Here is a 20,563-nt window from a genome sequence, read left to right on the forward strand (position 1 = left end):
TTAAATTTGTCTCCTACTCAGAGTTTTTCTCAGAGCAGTTTTCACATCTTTATTTCTCAAGCTGTAGATTAATGGATTCATCATGGCAACCACATTGATGTAAAAGAGAGAAGAGATCTTTCTCTCATTCATAGACCCAGCAGAAGATGGTTTGATATACATAAATATGCATGATCCAAAGAACAGAGAAACAGCAATGATTTGGGAACTGCAGGTATTGAAGACTTTGGACCTGCCCTCTGTGGAGCATGTGAGGAGGATGTTGGTGAGGATGAGCAGTAAGAGACAAAATGGTGAGATTGGGTATAATGATGTTAATACCTACCACAATGAAAAGTTCCAGCTCATTGATGTAGGGACTTGTGCAGGAGAGCTGGAACAGAGAGTGGATGTCACAAAAGTAATGGTTGATGGTGTTTGCATCACAGAAGGTCAGTCTCAGCATGCATCCAGTGTGAGCCATGGCACAAGAAAATGCCACCAACTAGGAACCAAGTATAAGGCTGGAACACACTTTAGGAAACATAACAACATTATACAAAAGTGGGTTGCAGATGGCCACATAGCGATCATAGGCCACTGATGTCAGTGCATAGATCTCAGGAAAACAACAACGACAACAACACAGAAAAAATAAAGCTGAGTCGTGCACCCCATGTAAGAAATAATATTCTTCTTTGATGTGAAGTTAATCAACATTTTGGGTGTAATCACAGAAGAATAACAGAGATTTATGAAGGACAAGTTAAAGAGGAAAAAGTACTCGGGGGTGTGTAGGTGTGAATTTAGCCCAGTTAGAATTATCAATCCCAAATTCCCTATCACAGTGATCATTGCATTATGACAAACAGGAAAAACAGGGGGAGTTGGAGATATGGTTGGTCTGTTAATCTCAACAGAACGAATTCAGTCACAAAAGAGTCATTTATAGGAGCCATTCTTCTCTAAAGGAATCTGTGGACTCAGGAGAAAAGAGTAACATTAGAAAACACCTCAGTTGTTGCCATAATATTTCATCCTACAATAGAGTGTATACACTGTCAATGGATGAGCTTAGACCCTACCTAGACCCGTGGAGTTTACCTTTACCATTATCATGATACAGAGTGAAATGGACTTTCATTTTATCAGAGCTTTTATAAGCTAATATAGCAAAGACATCACAAACTTAGCCTATAGTGGGAAGACAATAGGCAATGATGACGCTGGAAAAACCAAGGGAGAAGAACTGTTGATCAGGACTGGATTGTATTACTTTCCTCTCAACGTTTCCTCATTCACCTGAACTCTTCCCTCACCAGGAAAATTGGAGGCAGTCTTCCTAGCAATCTGGCGCTAGCTTCTAATGCAGATTAGTCTTGACTGGTAGGAACCAAGAACACTGTTTCTAATAAAAATGAAGGCACCAGAATCCTCATGCGGTTAAGTTATTTCCCCTGCCAGACAGTAAAAGCTACAAAGGTAGAAGACTGAGAGTTCCACCTACTTAGAGGAGACTTCCTGATTGATATACTCTTTGAGCCCCTGAATAAATCTGAATATTCTCTGACCAATCCCCTGAAGAGATTTTCCCACAAGCTTCACTTGAGTCTCAGAACTACACAAAATGGGAAAAAATGGACATATTTAGATCCTTGGATTTTTGTCTCAAAACAAGGATTATATGTTGTAATTTGAATTCAGAAACTTACCCCCCTTAGTTCAGAAAACTTCTGGACTGGCTCTTTTATCAGTGGTCTCTACCCAGTTGATACTGGAAATGCATTTTCAGATTCTTAAGCCTTAATTCCTTTGATTCTAAGGGAGACAGCCTGACTTAAATTGACATATTCCTTGGAAATTTTTCTTAACTAATGTAATATCTGATAATTATGTTCAGTCCTTTTGAGCAGCAGAGAAATAAAAAAGGGTTTTTATTATTACACTTGCTCCCTGATTAGACACAGAAGATTTAATGTGTGTGTAATGATGGGATGCCTTTGGTTAAAAATAGGCTAGAAACTTGTTCAGTCTTTTCCTCAGTGTGTAGGTTATATGTATACTTGGGAATAAGGCAATTATATATCTTGGATCATGACCTGTCTTTTGTTTCTAGTGGTCTCACTGCTTTACTCCTTTTTTTTTTAGGTATTGTACATCCCTCAGTGTAGATTTGAAGTAACCTCTCATCTCCTCATTACCTTCACCTCTAAGGAAAAACTAATACATTATTTTGTTCCTTCTTATTCCCATTTCCCCAGTGGACATATTCTCTGTAAGGCTCCTATTTCCAGGTTTCCTTATTTCTTTATCTGAAAATTTTCAAGTGTTGCAGCAACTCATTTCAGTTCTTCTCTCTCTAGAATATCTCTGAAATAATTTGCAATGTTGTATACTCCTTCTATGGAGCTTCCCCAGTGGCTCAGTGGGAAAGAAACTGCCTGCCAATGCAAAAGACACAGGTTTGATCCCTGGGTCAGGAAGATCTCCTGGAGAAGGAAATGGCAACCTCTTCCAGTATTCTTACCTGGAAATCCCATGAACAGAGGAGCCTGGTGGTTTACAGTCCATGGTGTTACAGAGTCAGACAAGACTTAGCAACTCAACAACAACATTCCTCTATAGTTTATGCTTTTAAAAACTTACTTGAAATTTTTACCTGATTTTCCCACTGGGTCATTTTCTGTTACATTTCAGCAACTGAGGGGTATCAATTTCTTCTCATCACAGAAAAGAATAGGGACTATGGAGTTAGAGATAGTGTTGTGAACCTTAATTTCCTACTTAGAAACTATAATTCTTTGGGCAAGTGACTTCTCTTTCTGTTCCATCCTGTAAAATAGTGATGGTAGAAACAGCTTCTGTTTGATTGAAATACTGTGTTGATTTAATGGGAAAAGCTTAAGTGAACTGGTTAAGAAAGTACCTGGAATATGGTAAATAGTCAATAAATGACAGCTGTCATTATCCATGCTTATAAATTTCACTAGGTTCTCCACCATAGCACTCATCAGAACTTTTTGCCACCTGATTATCTGTGCTCCTCTAGAAACTGTAAACTCTATAAAGAAGAATATTTCTTCTACTTTGTTTACTATATGGCTCCCAGATCTAAGACAATGCAGAGCACCTAGAAGAAAATCAATAAATATTTCTGAAAATCATGTTATTTTTCTCTAAGAGCCATCAGAACATATTCAGCATTTCTCTTATACCAAATCACAACATCTGCAACCACAATGACCTCCACCCATGTTCCTTAGCCACCACACAATTTCTGACTTTGGATGTTTAAACTGAACTACTGTAATACTGAACTTTAGTGGCTTCTAATGATTATTTTTGGAGAAGCAATGGCACCCCACTCCAGTACTCTTGCCTGGAAAATCCCATGGACGGAGGAGCCTGGTAGGCTGCAGTCCATGGGGTCGCTAAGAGTTGGGGACGACTGAAAGACTTCACTTTCACTTTTCACTTTCATGCATTGAAGAAGGAAATGGCAACCCACTCCAGTGTTCTTGCCTGGAGAATCCCAGGGAGGGGGGAGCCTAGTGGGCTGCCATCTATGGGGTCGCACAGAGTTGAACACGACTGAAGTGACTTAGCAGCAATGATTATTTTAGCATTTTTGAACATACTCACTCTTATTTAGCCATAAACACCGAAGTCTGAAATCATTGCTGTATCTCTCTCTAGTTCAAGTACCACTGATGGTTCTCCATTACCCACTTGAAAATTCAAGCAATGTAATAAAAATATACTTCTCAAAATTATGATTACATATTGGTTAAAACTAAATAAGAAATTGAGTCAGAGTTATCTTTGATGAGAAGCCATGAAAAGACCAATTTGATTTATGAAGTCTTTTGCACAAATTAACTATTGTAAAAAATGTAACCTTCTTAAAACCATATTAAGGAAAATTAGAGAAGGTTTACTTTTCTGAGACAATGCAATTGCTTTGGTAAGTTCTACCTATTTTAGAAATATATATGTGTTTGTATGTGAAAAATAAATGTTTATATGTCTATATTTATACACACATTGCTTACATTTAGTGGAAGGAAGGGGAAGATAATCATTTTGCAATATAAGAGGCTTCTCTTATTAAGAGAAAAGCATCAAATTCTCAAAAGAATGTCTTCAATTTGCTCAAAAAGTAGTTCCTCACACACAAAACAGTGACTTGTGCTACCAAAATTAAGTGATTTATTTATTTTCATAACAACTCCTGAGAGAGAGAGATGGAAAAGACCAATAGGCACTGAATTTCTAATGAATAAATATTAAGAGTATGCCATCTAAAATTTTTGGTTTTTTTTTTAATTTTTTTCATAGCTCCCTACCTCTTGTTTATAAGCTTTCAAATATATTGTGTAATATTTAAATCTACTAGTCTAACTAAATTAGGTAAGAAGGTATGATACATGATATAGCATTTTGAAAAAGAATCCAATGTATAGAAAAAATTACTAATTATATACACAGAGGTTAGAAATACCCCAGGAAACTTTACAAATGCTTATGATATTAATATTAAATAAGAGACACTAGACTCTCTTCAGGGAAATCCTTGTACCAGTCCTGGCTCTCCATCTCAAAGAAAGTATAATTATACACAGTAAAGATCCCAGTGGAAGTTATGATGTATTAAGAGCTGACTAAGTGGACTGTGCTTCTGAGGCCCTAAGTAAAGATAATGAAGCAGAAAATGGACCTGTCAGTTCATGTGATCAGGGCTCAGTTTTCACGTCCTCTTCAGAACCAAGTGGCCGTATCTGAGTGCCCTTGCATTTCCTCAAAAAATTCCATAGCCAGAAGTTTCTGAACAAATGAAAGAATGAAAAATATGATGCAGAAATGTGTCTTAACAAATCCCACAGTGTAACAGTACATGCATTATTTGAAAAGAAGTGCAATAATCGGGTTTACTCTATTTAGGGTATCAACTATCCTATCAATGATCAACACTTACAGGAAAAATATCTTGCCTCTGAGATTTGTTAGATTTGTTAGAAATTTAAAAAAAAAAAACAACAGCATAATAAATGATAAATGAGGAAAAAAAGCACTGGGTCTAAAGATCTTTTTTTTTTTTTTTTCCTAAATGGGAAAAGAAAGCCTTCTTACAAATAGCATCTGCCCTAAAAGTAACAATAGCCTTCAGAATCAAAACTATCAGAGTGTGAAAAATCAATCTCTGATAATTCTCCCTGTGAATTAAGTGAAAGTGAAAGTCATTCAGTCGTGTCAGACTCTTTGCAACCCCATGGGTTATACAATCCATGGAATTCTCTAGGCCAGAATGGTAAAGAATCCACCTGCAGTGTGGGAGACCTGGGTTCAGTCCCTGGGTTGGGAAGATCCCTTGGAGAAGGTAAAGTCTACCCACTGCAGTATTCTGGCCTGTGAATTAAGGAATAATGTTATTTGTCTCTGAGTAGGTCCTTGTCAGAGAATGAGGATTTTATCGTTGGGAAATGTTTTGGAAATATTTTTAAATGTTTTCAAGATATTTTAAGCAACCAGCTCCCATTGGTGGGAAATTTTGACTTGGATAAGATTTGAATTAATTAAAAAAAAAATTGCTTTAGTGAATTTCCCAAATGAGGGCTCTTAAGAAAAATTTTAAAAATCAGATTAAGATCCTTGAAATGTATGCCTAAAATTTTAATTGCAGAAAAATTTATAATACTATGGGAGAACAAATTGGTAATTATTTTGCAATCTAATTTCACCTCCTCTTATGTCACTCTGAGAAGACTTTGAGTTCCTCAGAGGAATGTTAATAAGTAAGGAAAACAGTTCTTTTTTTTATTTAAAATTTTAATTTCTATTGGAGTATAGCTCATTCACAATATTGTGATAGTTTCAGTTGACAGTGAAAAGACTCAGCCATATACATACATTTTTCCATTCTTCCCCAAACTCCTCTCCTATCCAAGCTGTCACATAGCATTAGGTAGAGTTCCCTGTGGTATACCAGAGGTCCTTGTTGGTTATCCATTTTCAAATACAGCAGTGTGCACAAATCCATTCCAAACTCCCTAACTATCTCTTCCTCCCATCCTTCCCCCAGCAACCATTAGTTCATTCTCTAACTCTGTGAATCACTTTCTGTTCTGTAAGTTTATTTGCATTATTTCTTGTTGGATTTCATATATAAGGGATTTCATATGATATTTCCTCTTCTGTGTCTGATGTACTTCGTTCGGTATGACAATCTCTAGATCCGTCCATGTTTCTGTGAATGGCATTATTTCATTCGTTTTTAATGGCTGAGTAGTATTCCATTGTATATATGCACCATGACTTCTTTATCCATCCCTCTATTAATGGATATTTAGATTGCTTCCATGTCTTGGCTATTGTAAATAGTGATGAAATGAACATTGGGGTGCATGTTTATCTGTTCAGTTGATGCTTTTCTCCAATATATACCCAGGGGTGGGATTGCAGTGTCATATGGTAGTTCTTTTTTTTTTTTTTTAAGAACTGCCATACATTCCCACCAGCAGTGTAGAAGGATTCCCTTCTCTCCACATCTTTTCCAGCATTTATTCTTTGTGGATTTTTTTGATGATAGCCATTCTGGCAGGTGTGAGGTAATACTCAACCTAACGTTAGTGGAAGTAAAGAAATCCTAAAGATAAGAGCAGAAATAAATGCAATAGACAAAGAAAGCAGTTGCAAAGATCAATGAAATGAAAATATGGTTCTTTGAAAAGATAAACAAAATTGATAAACCTTTAGCAAAACTCAAATTAAAAAGGGAGGGGACTCAAATCAATAAAATTAAAAATGAAAAGTAAAAAGTTACAAATGACTCCACAGAGATACAAAGAACCATGAGACTATGATGAGCAACTGTATGCCAATAGAATGGACAACCAGGAAGAAATGGTCAAATTCTTAGAAAAGCACAGTCTCTCAAGACTGAGCCAGGAAGAAATAGAAGATATGAACAGACCAATCACAAGTACTAAAATTGAAACTGTGATTAAAATACTCCCAACAAACAAATGGCACCCCACTCCAGTACTCTTGCCTGGAAATTCCCATGGATGGAGGAGCCTGGAAGGCTGCACTCTATGGGGTCGCTGAGGGTCGGACATGACTGAGCGACTTCACTTTCACTTTTCACTTTCATGCATTGGAGAAGGAAATGGCAACCCACTTCAGTGTTCTTGCCTGGAGAATCTTAGGGACGGGGGAGCCTGCTGGGCTGCCGTCTATGGGGTCGCACAGAGTCGGATATGACTGAAGCAACTTAGCAGCAGCAGCAGCAGCAACAAACAAAAGCCCAGGACCTGATGATTTCAACGGGAATTCTACCAAACATTTACAGAAGAATTAATACATATGCTCCTGAAACTGTTCCCAATAATTGCAAAGGAAGGAAAACTTTTAAACTCATTCTATGAGGCCACCAAGACCTGAAACCAAAGCCAGACAAAGATAGCACAAAAAAGAAAATTATAGGCCAATAGCATTGATGAAAATAGATGCAAAACTCCTCAACAAAATTCTACCAATCTGAATTCAACAATACTTTTAAAAGATCACACACCATGATCAATTGGAATTCATCCCAGGGATGCAAGGATTTTTGAAATTCTCCAAATCAATCAATGTGATATACCACACCAACCAATCAAAGAATAAAACAATATGAGTATCTCAATAGATGTACAATAAATTTTTGACAAAATTCAGCACCAATTTATGATAAAAACTCTCCAGAAAGTCATAGAGGGTACATGTGCATGTGTGCTAAGTCCCTTCAATTTTGTCCAACTCTTTGTGCCACTGTGAACTGTAGCCCGTCAGGCTCCTCAGTCCATGGGATTCTCCAGGCAAGAATACTGGAGTGGGTTGCCATTTCCTTCTCCAGGGGATCTTCCCAACCTGGGGATCGAACCTTGGTCTCCTTCTTTGCAGGCAGATTCTTTATCACTGAGCCATAGAAATTAGGGAGTAGCAGAGACCCTTAGGCTTCTGAAAGTCTGTTTCTGCCCTGTTTCAAACCAGGGATCTTTGACATGTGAGGCAAACATGATAACTACTACACTACAGATACAAGGCCTAGAGGGTACCTCAGCATAATAAGGGCCACATACAACAAACCTATGCAACCCACTCCAGTATCCTTGCCTGGAAAATCCCATGGGCAGAGGAGTCTGGAGGGCTACAGTCTTTGGGGTCACAAAGAGTAGGACACAACTGAAAGACTGTGCACAGAGTCATGTAAGTATTTTAGAGTAACCATTTCCCCATATTTTCTCTAAAGGAAAGTAATCCAACATCCTATTTGAGAAAAGTCATAACTTGAATTAGTCATCAAATATTCCTTTCAAATTATCATTTTCTAAAAGAATTTTGAGTATTTTATACCTGAAAGATCCATGAGGAAGTAGCCAACAAAAGCAGAAATGATAAAGTTTTGCCCAGGTCACATACAGTGTTGGAGGTTGAAGAGTTAAATTTTTTAAATATCAAATAACTTTTCATTCTATCCGTAGAAATCCTGTGATCTCCTTCATATTTCTAGGTCTTCCAGAAAAAAGAGAAGGGAATCATAAAAATGAGTCTTTTATTTTCAAAATTTTATTTCCTAGATCCCTTATCCCTAATTTGAGTTTTAATCACTAATAGTTTATCTTCAGGGGAAAAAAAATGTCCTATAACTTTTTCCTCACAGGTAGTCACAACCTTTTTACCTTCATCTCAAAAGACATTAATATTGTATGGTCACTGTGTATCATAAGTCTATGAAAGTTTTATGGACTAAACATTTAATGTATTAGATGGAATAGGTAAAAAAAACCCATGTTTAAATGCAATTCCTAAGCCTCATGAGAAATCCCCACAAAGACCTCTTATTTATTGGCAATGTGGCTTGTTGACCTTGGCCTCATGACAGTCTGAACTCTTTAATCTACCTAACCCTGTTCCTTGAATTACAAACACTTGAAAGTGTTCCTTTTTTTTTTTTTCTTAATTTTTTGGAAAAAACAATGTCCTTATTTGAGCCAGTCATTTCCCCAGTATTCAGGTCCATAAGGCTTCCTATTTCTCAACAACATGGACAAAATAAATTATTTTCATAAGCAAACAAAGAAACAAAAAAACTGAAAAAAACAAAAACAAAAACAAAAACCGATCCTGAGAAAAATTCATGTGACTCAGGGACAAAGCATAGTCAAATTTCAAATTAGAATATTTTCCTCTGTGCCATGTTTAATTAAACAAAAATAATGAGAAAAAGCAGAAGCAAAGTATATTGAGATTAGTAGACTTTAAAACATAAAACTGAATTTAGTCTAGATGTCTTCATTAAGAAATATACAAACCACTATGTGGTACCATTTCATGCCAGTCAGAATGGCTGTGATCCAAAAGTCTACAAGCAATAAATGCTGGAGAGGGTGTGGAGAAAAGGGAACCCTCTTACACTGTTGGTGGGAATGCAAACTAGTACAGCCACTATGGAGAACAGTGTGGAGATTCCTTTAAAAACTGGAAATAGAACTAACTGCCTTATGATCCAGCAATCCCACTGCCGGGCATACCCATTGAGGAAACCAGAGTTGAAAGAGACATGTGTACCCCAGTGTTCATCACAGCACTGTTTATAATAGCCAGGACATGGAAGCAACCTAGATGTCCATCAGCAGATGAATGGATAAGAAAGCTGTGGTACATATACACAATGGAGTATTACTCAGCCATTAACAAGAATACATTTGAATCAGTTCTAATGAGGTGGATGAAACTGGAGCCTATTATACAGAGTGAAGTAAGCCAGAAAGAAAAACACCAATACAGTATACTAACGCATATATATGGAATTTAGAAAGATGGTAACAATAACCCTGTATGCGAGACAGCAAAAGAGACACTGATGTATAGAACAGTCTTTTGGACTCGGTGGGAGAGGGAGAGGGTGGGGTGATTTGGGAGAATGGCATTGAAATATGTATAATATCATATATGAAATGAGTCACCAGTCCAGGTTCAATGCACGATACTGGATGCTTGGGGCTGGTGCACTGGGATGACCCAGAGGGGTGGTATGGGGAGGGAGGAGGGAGGAGGGTTCAGGATGGGGAACACATGTATACCTGTGGCAGATGCATTTTGATATATGGCAAAACCAATACAATATTGTAAAGTTAAATAAAATAAAATTTAAAAAATAAAAAAAATAAAAGCTAAAAAAAAAAAGAAATATGCAACTGTAAATAAAGCAATTACTACTCTAAGTTATACTTTCCCATCCAGGAATATATGTTAATAATCTGATATGTGTAGGACTGGCTGTGTAAAAGTAAGAAAATTCTTTGTCAAAAAAGCAAAATGTACATTGTCAACAAAAACAAAATTTTTTATACTTAGCCATTATGTAACTTTATATCTCAGAGATTAAACGAAATATATTCTTGCTCAAGGAAGACTGGAAGGAAAAGAGGAGAAAACATTGTCTGATTCATGCTTCCAATGGCAAATGTCAGATAAGACAATTGTAAAGACACAACATCAAACTAATGTTCCCCAATTTAATCATCAGTAGACAAGTCTTCTATTTCAACAGGGAAAAAGTTCAAACTGATAAACAGATTTAATAAATTTTTCTGAAGAGTATTAATAAATGGGAGAAATTGTGCTAGTGGTAAGAAATGAGAAACCAATTCTAAAAAGTGGAAATAAATTGTGAGATGACTCAGCTATCCTTCCACATGGTGAAAAAGAAATAAGATAGTCAATAAAGTTACTATGATTAAACACAGAAACTTTCTGCCCTTGACCAACTTCACAGAGAGAGATACTCTATTCAAAATTATCTCCTACTCAGGGTTTTTCTCAGAGCAGTTTTCACATCTTTATTTCTCAAACTATAGATTAAGGGGTTCATCATAGCAACCACATTGGTGTAAAAGACAGAAGAGATTTTTTCCTCATCCATAGAACCAGCAGAAGATGGTTTGAGATACATGAATGACATTGATCCAAAGAACAGAGAAACAGCAATTATGTGGGAAGTACAAGTGCTGAAGGCTTTGGACCTGCCCTCCGTGGACTTGATTTGAAGGATGTTGGTGAGGATGAGACAATAAGAGACAAAGATAATGAAACTGGGCACAATGATGTTGATGCCCACCACAATGAAAACTACAAGCTCATTGACATAGGTACTTGTGCAGGAGAGCTGGAGCAAAGGGTGGACATCACAGAAATAATGGTTGATGGTGTTTGCATCACAGAAGGTCAGTCTCAGCATGCATCCAGTGTGAGCCATGGCACCAGAAAATGCCATCAAGTAGGAACCAAGCACAAGGTTGGAACACACTTTAGGGGACATAACAACATTATACAAGAGTGGGTTACAGATGGCCACATAGCGGTCGTAGGCCATTGATGTCAGCACATAGCATTCAGAAATGACAAAAAAACAGAAGAAGTAGAGCTGGGTCATGCACCCCATGTAAGAAATAATATTCTTCTTTGATGTGAAGTTAATCATCATTCTGGGTGTAAACACAGAAGAATAACAGAGATCTATGAAGGACAAGTTAAAGAGGAAAAAGTACATGGGGGTGTGCAGATTTGAATTCAGTGTGATTAGGATTATCAATCCCAAATTTCCCAGAATAGTGATCATATACATTCCTAGGAACAGTAGGAACAGAGGGAGTTGGAGATCAGGTTGGTCTGTTAATCCCAACAGAATGAATTCAGTCACAAAAGAGTCATTTCCAGGAGCCATTCTTCTCTGAGGGAATCTGTGGATACAGGACAAAAGGGTTCCATTAGAGAACAACCCAGCTCTTCCATAGTGTCTCATCCCAAAAAAGAGCTCAGTTCTTTTCTTGTTTAGTCATTAAGTTGCGTCCAACTCTTTTGTGATCCCATGGATTGTAGCCCTCAAGGTTCCCATGTCCATGGAATTTCCCAGGCAAGAATACTGGAGTGAATTGCCATTTCCCTTACCAGAGGTTCTTCCCAAGCCAGGGATCAAACCACATCTCTTGCACTAGCAGGAGGGTTCTATACCACTGAGCCACCGGGGAAGCCCAGAACAAAAGAGTATACACACTGGGAATGCCTGACACTATCCCAACCTGGTCCCATAGAATCTGACTTTACCATTATTACAATACATAGTGATGTGGACTTGACCTTTATTAGAGCTGTTATAAGCTAAATATAGCAAAGTACATCACAAACAGTCTACAGAGGGAAGGCCAGTCCTGCCATATGCAAGCATACCTGCTGGATAATCCAAGGGGAAGATGGACGGATTAGGATACAATTGTTCTCCTCTCATTTCAACATTTCCTTATTTTCTTCTACTCTTCTCCTCACCACTATAACTGAAGGCAGTGATCCTAGCAACCTGGGCCTGGCTTCTAAAGCAGATTAGCTGTGACATGGTCTAAACCAAAAATATGCTTTCTAATCCAAGATGAGGGGACCAGAATCTAAAAGAGTTGTTACTCCACTTGTCACAGAGTTAAAATCCATAAAGTTAGAAGAGTGAGAGTTACACCTACTTAGAGGAAACTTTCTAACTGATATGTCCTTTGAGACCCCTCCTGTCTCTGAACAGTCTCTGATCCCTCTCCGACAGATTCATCCACTAGCTTCACTTGACTCCCAGAACTACACAAAATGAGAAACAATGGACCCTGGATTTTCATCTCAGAACAAGGAATAAGTATTGTAAATGGAATTCAGCATGTAAGATGAATGCAGAAACTTACCCTCCTTAGGGCAGAAAACCTCGGGGCTGGCCCCCTTATCATTAGTCTTCACCTTGTTGGTACTGGAAATGTTATGTCAGGTTCTTGAAGCTTGATTCTTTTGACTCTAAAATGAGACAGCATTGATGTATGCCCACAAAAACTTTATGAACTACCATAATTTCTGGTTATTTTCAGTCCCCTCAAGAGGTAGAGGAAAATAACGCATTTTATTACCTCACTTGCAACTTGATTAGACACAGAAGATTTAATATGAGTGTAATGATGTAACCCACATGGTTAAAAACAGACTAGAGGTTTGCTCCAACAATTCCCCAGGGAATAGATCATATATTAAAACAAAAAAAGAAGGAAACTATATACATGGTTCATGATCTGTCTTTAGTTCCTTAGGGACTCACTCTTTTAACCATTTTCACTTTACTCTAGGGATTGAATATTCTCAGGTGGATCAAAGTGAATTCCTGTCTCCTCATTATCTACACATCTGAAGAGAAAGCTACTGCATTGTTTCATTCCCTCTTTATGTCCATTTCTTAAATGAATGTGTTTTCTCGAAGGGTCCCACTTTCAAGTTTCTTTATTTCTTTATCTCAATGTTTTAAAATGTTGAAATAACTCATTTTACTTCTTCTGTCTGGTGGGAAATCACTGAAATAATTTGCAATACTCTATGTCCCTTCTATGGGGGCTTCCCTCATAGCTCAGTTGGTAAAGAGTCTGCCTGCAATGCAGGAGACCCTGGAGAAGGGAATGGCAACTCACAACAATATTCTTGCCTGGAAAATCCCATGGACAGAGCAGTCTGGCAGGCTACAACCTAAGGGGTCACAAGAGATGGACACGACTCTTAAGCATACAGCACAGATGTCCCTTCTATATTTTATACATTTACAGTTTATAACTCTAACACACACCTGAAATTTCTTCCTGATTCTCCTGTTGGGTCACTTTCTGTAAAAATTCAGTAACTGAAGTTATCAGTTTCTTCTCACTATAGAAATCACTAGGGACTATGGAGTTAGGCGGTTGTGAATCTTGCTTTCCTTCTTCCAACATTAAACTGTAACAGTTGCACAGTTTAGTTGCTCAGTCATTTTTTCTATAATATTCTTACAGAATAAAAACTAATATGGAAGAACATTTACCTTATCTAAAAATGAAACAAATTTAACTTCAATTTTGAGGCTTCTCAAATGGCAGACTTGTGACCAGCTTTAAAACTACTAGACCATCAGGAATGACCTAAGTCAAATCCCTTATGATTATACAGTGGAAGTGAGAAATAGATTCAAGGGATTAGATCTGATAGACAGAGTGCCTGAAGAACTATGAACGGAGTTTCATGACATTCTACAGGAGACAGGGAGCAAGACCATCCCCACGAAAAAGAAATGCAAAAAAGCAAAATGGCCATCTGAGGAGGCCTTACAAATAGCTGAGAAAAGAAGAGAAGCAAAAAGCAAAGGAGAAAAGGAAAGATCTACCCATTTGAATGCAGAGTTACAAAGAATAGAAAGGAGAGATAAGAAAGCCTTCCTCAGTGATTAGTGCAAAGAAATAGAGGAAAACAATAGAATGGGAAAGACTAGAGATCTCGTCAAGAAAATTATAGATACCAAGGGAACATTTCATGCAAAGATGGGTTCAATAAAGGACAGAAATGGCATGGATATAAGAGAAGCAGAAGATATTAAGAAGAGGTGGCAAGAATACACAGAAGAACTATATAAAAAAGATCTTCACAACCCAGATAATCACAATGGTATGATCACTCACCTAGAGCCAGACATCCTGGAATGCGAAGTAAAGTGGGCCTTAGGAAGCATCACTACGAACAAAGCTAGTGGAGGTGATGGAATTTCAGTGGAGCTATTCCAAATCCTAAAAGATGATGCGGTGAAAGTGCTGCACTCAATATGCCAGCAAATTTGGAAAACTCAGCAGTAGCCACAGGACTGGAAAAGGTCAGTTTTCATTCCAATCCCAAAGAAGGGCAATGCCAAAGAATGCTCAAACTACCGCACAATTGCACTCATCTCACACGCTAGTAAAGTAATGCTCAAAATTCCCCAAGCCAGACTTCAACTATACGTGAACCGTGAACTTCCAGATGTTCAAGCTGGTTTTAGAAAAGGCAGAGGAACCAGAGATCAAAATTCCAACATCCACTGGATTATCAAAAAAGCAAGAGAGTTCCAGAAAAACATCTAGTTCTGCTTTATTGACTATGCCAAAGCCTTTGACTGTGTGGATCACCACAAAGTGTGGAAAAATCTTAAAGAGATGGGAATACCAGACCATCTGATGTGCCTCTTGAGAAACCTGTATGCAGGTCATGAAACAACAGAAAGGGACATGGAACAACAGACTGGTTCCAAGTTGGGAAAGGAGTATGTTAAGGCTGTATATTGTCACCCTGCTTATTTAACTATATGCAGAGTACATCATGAGAAATGCTGGGCTGATGAATGAAACACAAGTTGGAATCAAGACTGCTGGGAGAAATATCAATAACCTCAGATATGCAGATGAAACCACCCTTATGGCAGAAAGTGAAGAAGAACTAAAAAGCCTCTTGATGAAAGTGAAATAGGAGAGTGAAAAAGTTGGCTTGAGGCTCAACATTCAGAAAACTAAGATCTTGGCATCCGGTCCCATCACTTCATGGCAAATAGATGGGGAAATAGTGGAAACAGTGATAGAGTTTATTTTCTGGGGCTCCAAAGTCACTACAGAAGGTGATTGTAGACATGAAATTAAAAGATGCTTCCTCCTTGGAAGGAAAGTTATGACCAACCTAGATAGCATATTGAAAAGCCGAGATATATCTTTGCCAACAAAGGTCTATCTAGTCAAGGCTATGGTTTTTCCAGTAGTCGTTTAAGAAGAGTTGGAGTGTAAAGAAAGCTGAGTGCCAAAGAATTGATGGTTTTCAATGGTGGTGTTGGAGAAAACTCTTGAGTGTCCCTTAGACTGCAAGGAGATCCAACCAGCCCATCCTAAAGGAAATCAGTCCTGGATAGTCATTGGAAGGACTGTTGTTGAAACTGAAACTCTAGTACTTTGGCCACCTGATATGAAGAACTGACTTACTAGTAAAGACCCTGATGCTGGGAAAGATTGAAGGTCGGAGGAGAAGGGGATGACAGAGGATGAGATGGTTGGATGGCATCACCGACTCAATGGACATGAGTTTGAGTAAACCCTGGGAGTTGGTGATGGACAGGGAGGCCTGGAGTGCTGCAGTCCATGGTGTTGGAAAGAGTCAGACACGACTGAGCAACTAAACTGAACTGATGGAGAACATATTGGTAATTGTTTCTCCTTCTACTTTCACTTCCTATTATCTCCTTGGAAGAAGGCTTTTAGTTCTATTGAGGAATATTAATAGATAAGGGAAGCGGCTGTTCTAGAAAAGAGTTCAGGAGAGAAAAAGTGTAAAAGTTCTTACCTTTACCTCTCTATCCTCTGTCTTACTGTTCACGATGGTCACCAATGATGAAAATTGTAGTTTGAAAATATTATAACACCATGTCCACCTCTGTTTTTACCCAATGGAAATAAAACTATTTTAAATAAATATATTTTAAAATAGTGATGCAAGCACATTAGAGAAATGAAGTGAAAGAAAATGAACATTTAGAGCACAGATATGAATTCACTGCATTTACATACACACATGTGATGGAAAAACATATATATATATATATATATCTCAGGGAGTCTGAAAATAAGCCACTCCATTTATGTTCACTTGATTTTCAACAGGGATGCCAAGATTATGTGGTAGAGAGGGAAGTCTTTTCAACAAAACCTATTAAAATAATTAAGTCTGTTTTAAAAGAAAGAATTTGGAGCATTCCACAAAGTAAGAAACAATTAATAATAAACCTTATATCTAATTATGAAAGGTAATATTATTAAACTCCTAGAAGAAAACATCAGAGTAAATCTTTTTGACTTTGGGATGGGCAATGGTTCTTAGATATGACTGCTGCTGCTGCTGCTGCTAAGTCGCTTCAGTCGTGTCCATCTCTGTGCGACCCCATAGACGGAAGCCCACCAGGCTCCCCTGTCCCTGGGATTCTGCAGGCAAGAACACTGGAGTGGGTTGCCATTTCCTTCTCCAAAGCATTAAAGTGAAAAGTGAAAATGAAGTCATTCAGTCGTGTCTGACTCTTAGCGACCCCATGGCTGCAGCCCACCAGCTCCTCTGTCCATGGGATTTTCCAGGCAAGAGTACTGGAGTGGGGTGCCATTGCCTTAGCCGTAGATATGACTAATAAAGGACAAATGAAAAAAGCAAAACAAAAAAAAAGTGGATGTTGAACAATATGAAATTAAAAACTTTTGAGGTTTCAAAGATATCATCAAGAGAATGAATAGAGGACTAGCAGAATGGAAGAAATGCTTATAAATGATATATCTGATAAGTGCATAGTATCCAAGATATATTCAAATCCAAACACATGGAATTTTTTTTCCATTTTATTCATTTCTTCTGGGTTTTGAAATATAATCTGCTTCTTTGTTGGCTTAGATGCTGAAAAATTTGCCTGCAATGCAGGGACCTGGATTCAATCCCTGGGATGGAAAGATCTCCTGGATAAGGGAATGGCTACCTACTGCAATATTCTTATCTGGAGAATTCCATGGAGTTTCTGGGCTACAGTCTATGCAATCACAAACTGAATCACAAACACTACTGATAAACTAACACTTTCACTTTTTTTCATAGAGCATTGTGTAAGATTAAGGTGTACAGTATAATGATTTGATTTACATGCATCATGAAGTAAAAAACCACAATAAGAACATCCGTCATCTGATATGGATACCAAATAAAAGGGAAAAAAGTATCCTTTTTCTTTGTAGTGAGAACTCTAAGGATTTCCTCTCTTAACAACTTTCACAGAAAACAATTAGCAGTGTTATTTGTATTTATCATATTGTATATTACATCAAGTACTTATTTATATTAGAACAGGATATTTGTCCTATCTTTATCCACTTGCCCTTCTCTCCAGATCCCTGCCTTTGGTAACCATAAATCTGATATATTTTTCTATACATTTTTTAGTTTGTTTGCTTTTAAGGTATAACTTACCAACAATATTATATTAGTTCCTAATGGGTAATTACTTTGCCAACAAAGGTCCGTCTAGTCAAGGCTATGGTTTTTCCAGTGGTCATGTATGGATGTGAGGGTTGGACTGTGAAGAAAGCTGAGTGCCAAAGAATTGATGCTTTTGAAATGTGGTGTTGGAGAAGACTTGAGAGTCCCTTGGACTGCAAGGAGGTCCAACCAGTCCATCCTAAAGGAGATGAGTCCTGGGTGTTCATTGGTAGGGCTAATGCTAAAGCTGAAACTCCTGTATTTTGGCCACCTCATGTGAAGAGTTGACTCATTGGAAAAGACCCTGATGCTGGGAGGGATTGGGGGCAGGAGGAGAAGGGGACGACAGAGGATGAGATGGCTGGATGGCATCACTGACTTGATGCACATGAGTTTGAGTGAACTCCGGGAGTTGGTGATGGACAGGGAGGCCTGGCATGCTGCATTCATGGTGTCGCAGAGTTGGACATGATTGAGTGACTGAACTGAACTGAATGGGTAATAATCTGATTTGCTATTTCTACTATGCCAAAGCCTTTGACTGTGTGGATCACAATAAACTATGGAAAATTCTGAAAGAGATGGGAATATCAGACCACCTGATCTGCCTCTTGAGAAATTTGTATGCAGGTCAGGAAGCAACAGTTAGAACTGGACATGGAACAACAGACTGGTTCCAAATAGGAAAAGGAGTACATCAAGGCTGTATATTGTCACCCTGCTTATTTAACTTATATGCAGAGTACATCATGAGAAACTCTGGACTGGAAGAAACACAAGCTGGAATCAAGATTGCCGGGAGAAATATCAATAACCTCAGATATGCAGATGACACCACCCTTATGGCAGAAAGTGAAGAGGAACTCAAAAGCCTCTTGATGAAAGTGAAAGTGGAGGGTGAAAAAGTTGGCTTAAAGCTCAACATTCAGAAAACGAAGATCATGGCCTCTGGTCCCATCACTTCATGGGAAATAGATGGGGAAACAGTGGAAACAGCGTCAGACTTTATTTTTCTGGGCTCCAAAATCACTACAGATGGTGACTGCAGCCATGAAATTAAAAGACGCTTACTCCTTGGAAGGAAAGTTATGACCAACCTAGATAGCATATTCAAAAGCAGAAACATTACTTTGCCAACAAAGGTTCGTCTAGTCAAGGCTATGGTTTTTCCTGTGGTCATGTATGGATGTGAGAGTTGGACTGTGAAGAAGGCTGAGCGCCAAAGAATTGATGCTTTTGAACTGTGGTGTTGGAGAAGACTCTTGAGAGTCCCTTGGACTGCAAGGAGATCCAACCAGTCCATTCTGAAGGAGATCGGCCCTGGGATTTCTTTGGAAGGAATGATGCTAAAGCTGAAACTCCAGTACTTTGGCCACCTCATGCAAAGAGTTGACTCATTGGAAAAGACTCTGATGCTGGGAGGGATTGGGGGCAGGAGGAGAAGGGGACAACAGAGGATGAGATGGCTGGATGGCATCACTGACTCGATGGACGTGAGTCTGGGGGAACTCCGGTAGTTGGTGATGGACAGGGAGGCCTGGTGTGCTGCCATTCTTGGGGTCACAAAGAGTTGGACACGACTGAGCAACTGAACTGAACTGAACAGATACACTTTGAAATTAACATCAATATGTCTTTTTACCAACTTTCACCTTTCAAAGATACTATATAATAATCAACTATATTTCCCACACTGTTCATGCCTATCACTTGTTTATTTTGCAACTGGAAGATTATATTTCTTAAAGTCTCTCACCAACTTCTCTCCTGCCCCCTCTTCCTTCCCTCTGACAACAATCTGTTTATTCTCTGTATCTGTAACAGTTTCTGCTTGCCCACATTTATTTTTTCTCTTTTGTAGATTCCAAATATAAGTGAAATCATACAGTATTTGTCTTCTTCTATCTGACTTATTTCACTTAACATTCTCTAAGTTTATTTATGTTGTCTCAAATAGCAAGATTTCATTCTTTTTTATGTATGAGAAGTATTCCATTGTATAAATATATACCACGTCTCCTTTATCCAATCGTCCATTATATCACTGAGCCTTTAGGCATACATATCTTGGCCAATAATGCTTCAATGAACTTCAGGGTATGTATATATTTTTGAATTGGTGATTTTGTTTCTTTTAGGTAAATGCTCAGGAGTGGAGTGGCTGAACTGTATAGTAGTTCTATTTTTAATTTTTGAGGAACCTTCATACTGTTTTCCATTGTGTTTACATGCCACCAACAGTGCACGAGAGTTCCCTTTTCCATACATCTTTACCAACAGTTTTTGCTTATTGCCTTTTTTTTTTTGCCATTCTGACAGTAATGAGGTATCTCCTTGGATTTGATTTGCATTTCTCTGAAGATAAGTGAAGCTGAACATCGTTTCATGGGTCTGGTAGTCATCCATATGTCTTTGAAAAAATACACCTCTACCCATTTTTAAATTGGGTTCTTTGTTTTCTAGATGCTGAGTAATACAGGTTATTTTTATATTTTGGATATTATTAGCCTGTTTTCAGATGCAATGTTCTCTAATATCATCTCCCATTCAGTAGACTGAGTTTTTATTTTGCTAAGTTTCTTGTGCTCTACAATGTCTTTTCAATTTGATGCAGTCCCTTCTGCTTAATTTTACTTTTATTTCTTAGGCTGAGGAGACATATCCAAAAAACTTTTTTGATACTGCCATAAACTTTTCTGAT

At 38.1% G+C, this 20,563-nt stretch overlaps 1 protein-coding gene and 1 pseudogene across 1 annotated transcript; both read right to left on the reverse strand.

Moving 5' to 3' along the window:
- Positions 1–938, reverse strand: LOC129653761 (olfactory receptor 8B3-like; annotated as a pseudogene).
- A 9,881-nt stretch (positions 939–10,819) lies between these two features.
- On the reverse strand, positions 10,820–11,944 carry LOC129653762 (olfactory receptor 8B3-like). Its single transcript, XM_055583456.1, has one exon. The coding sequence runs from the start codon at positions 11,822–11,824 to the stop codon at positions 10,820–10,822; it is 1,005 nt and encodes a 334-aa protein (XP_055439431.1). The 5' UTR covers positions 11,825–11,944.
- Positions 11,945–20,563: the final 8,619 nt, after the last annotated feature.

Source organism: Bubalus kerabau, chromosome 5 (assembly GCF_029407905.1).
Source record: "Bubalus kerabau isolate K-KA32 ecotype Philippines breed swamp buffalo chromosome 5, PCC_UOA_SB_1v2, whole genome shotgun sequence".
In the NCBI taxonomy this organism is placed as follows: Eukaryota; Metazoa; Chordata; class Mammalia; order Artiodactyla; family Bovidae; genus Bubalus; species Bubalus kerabau.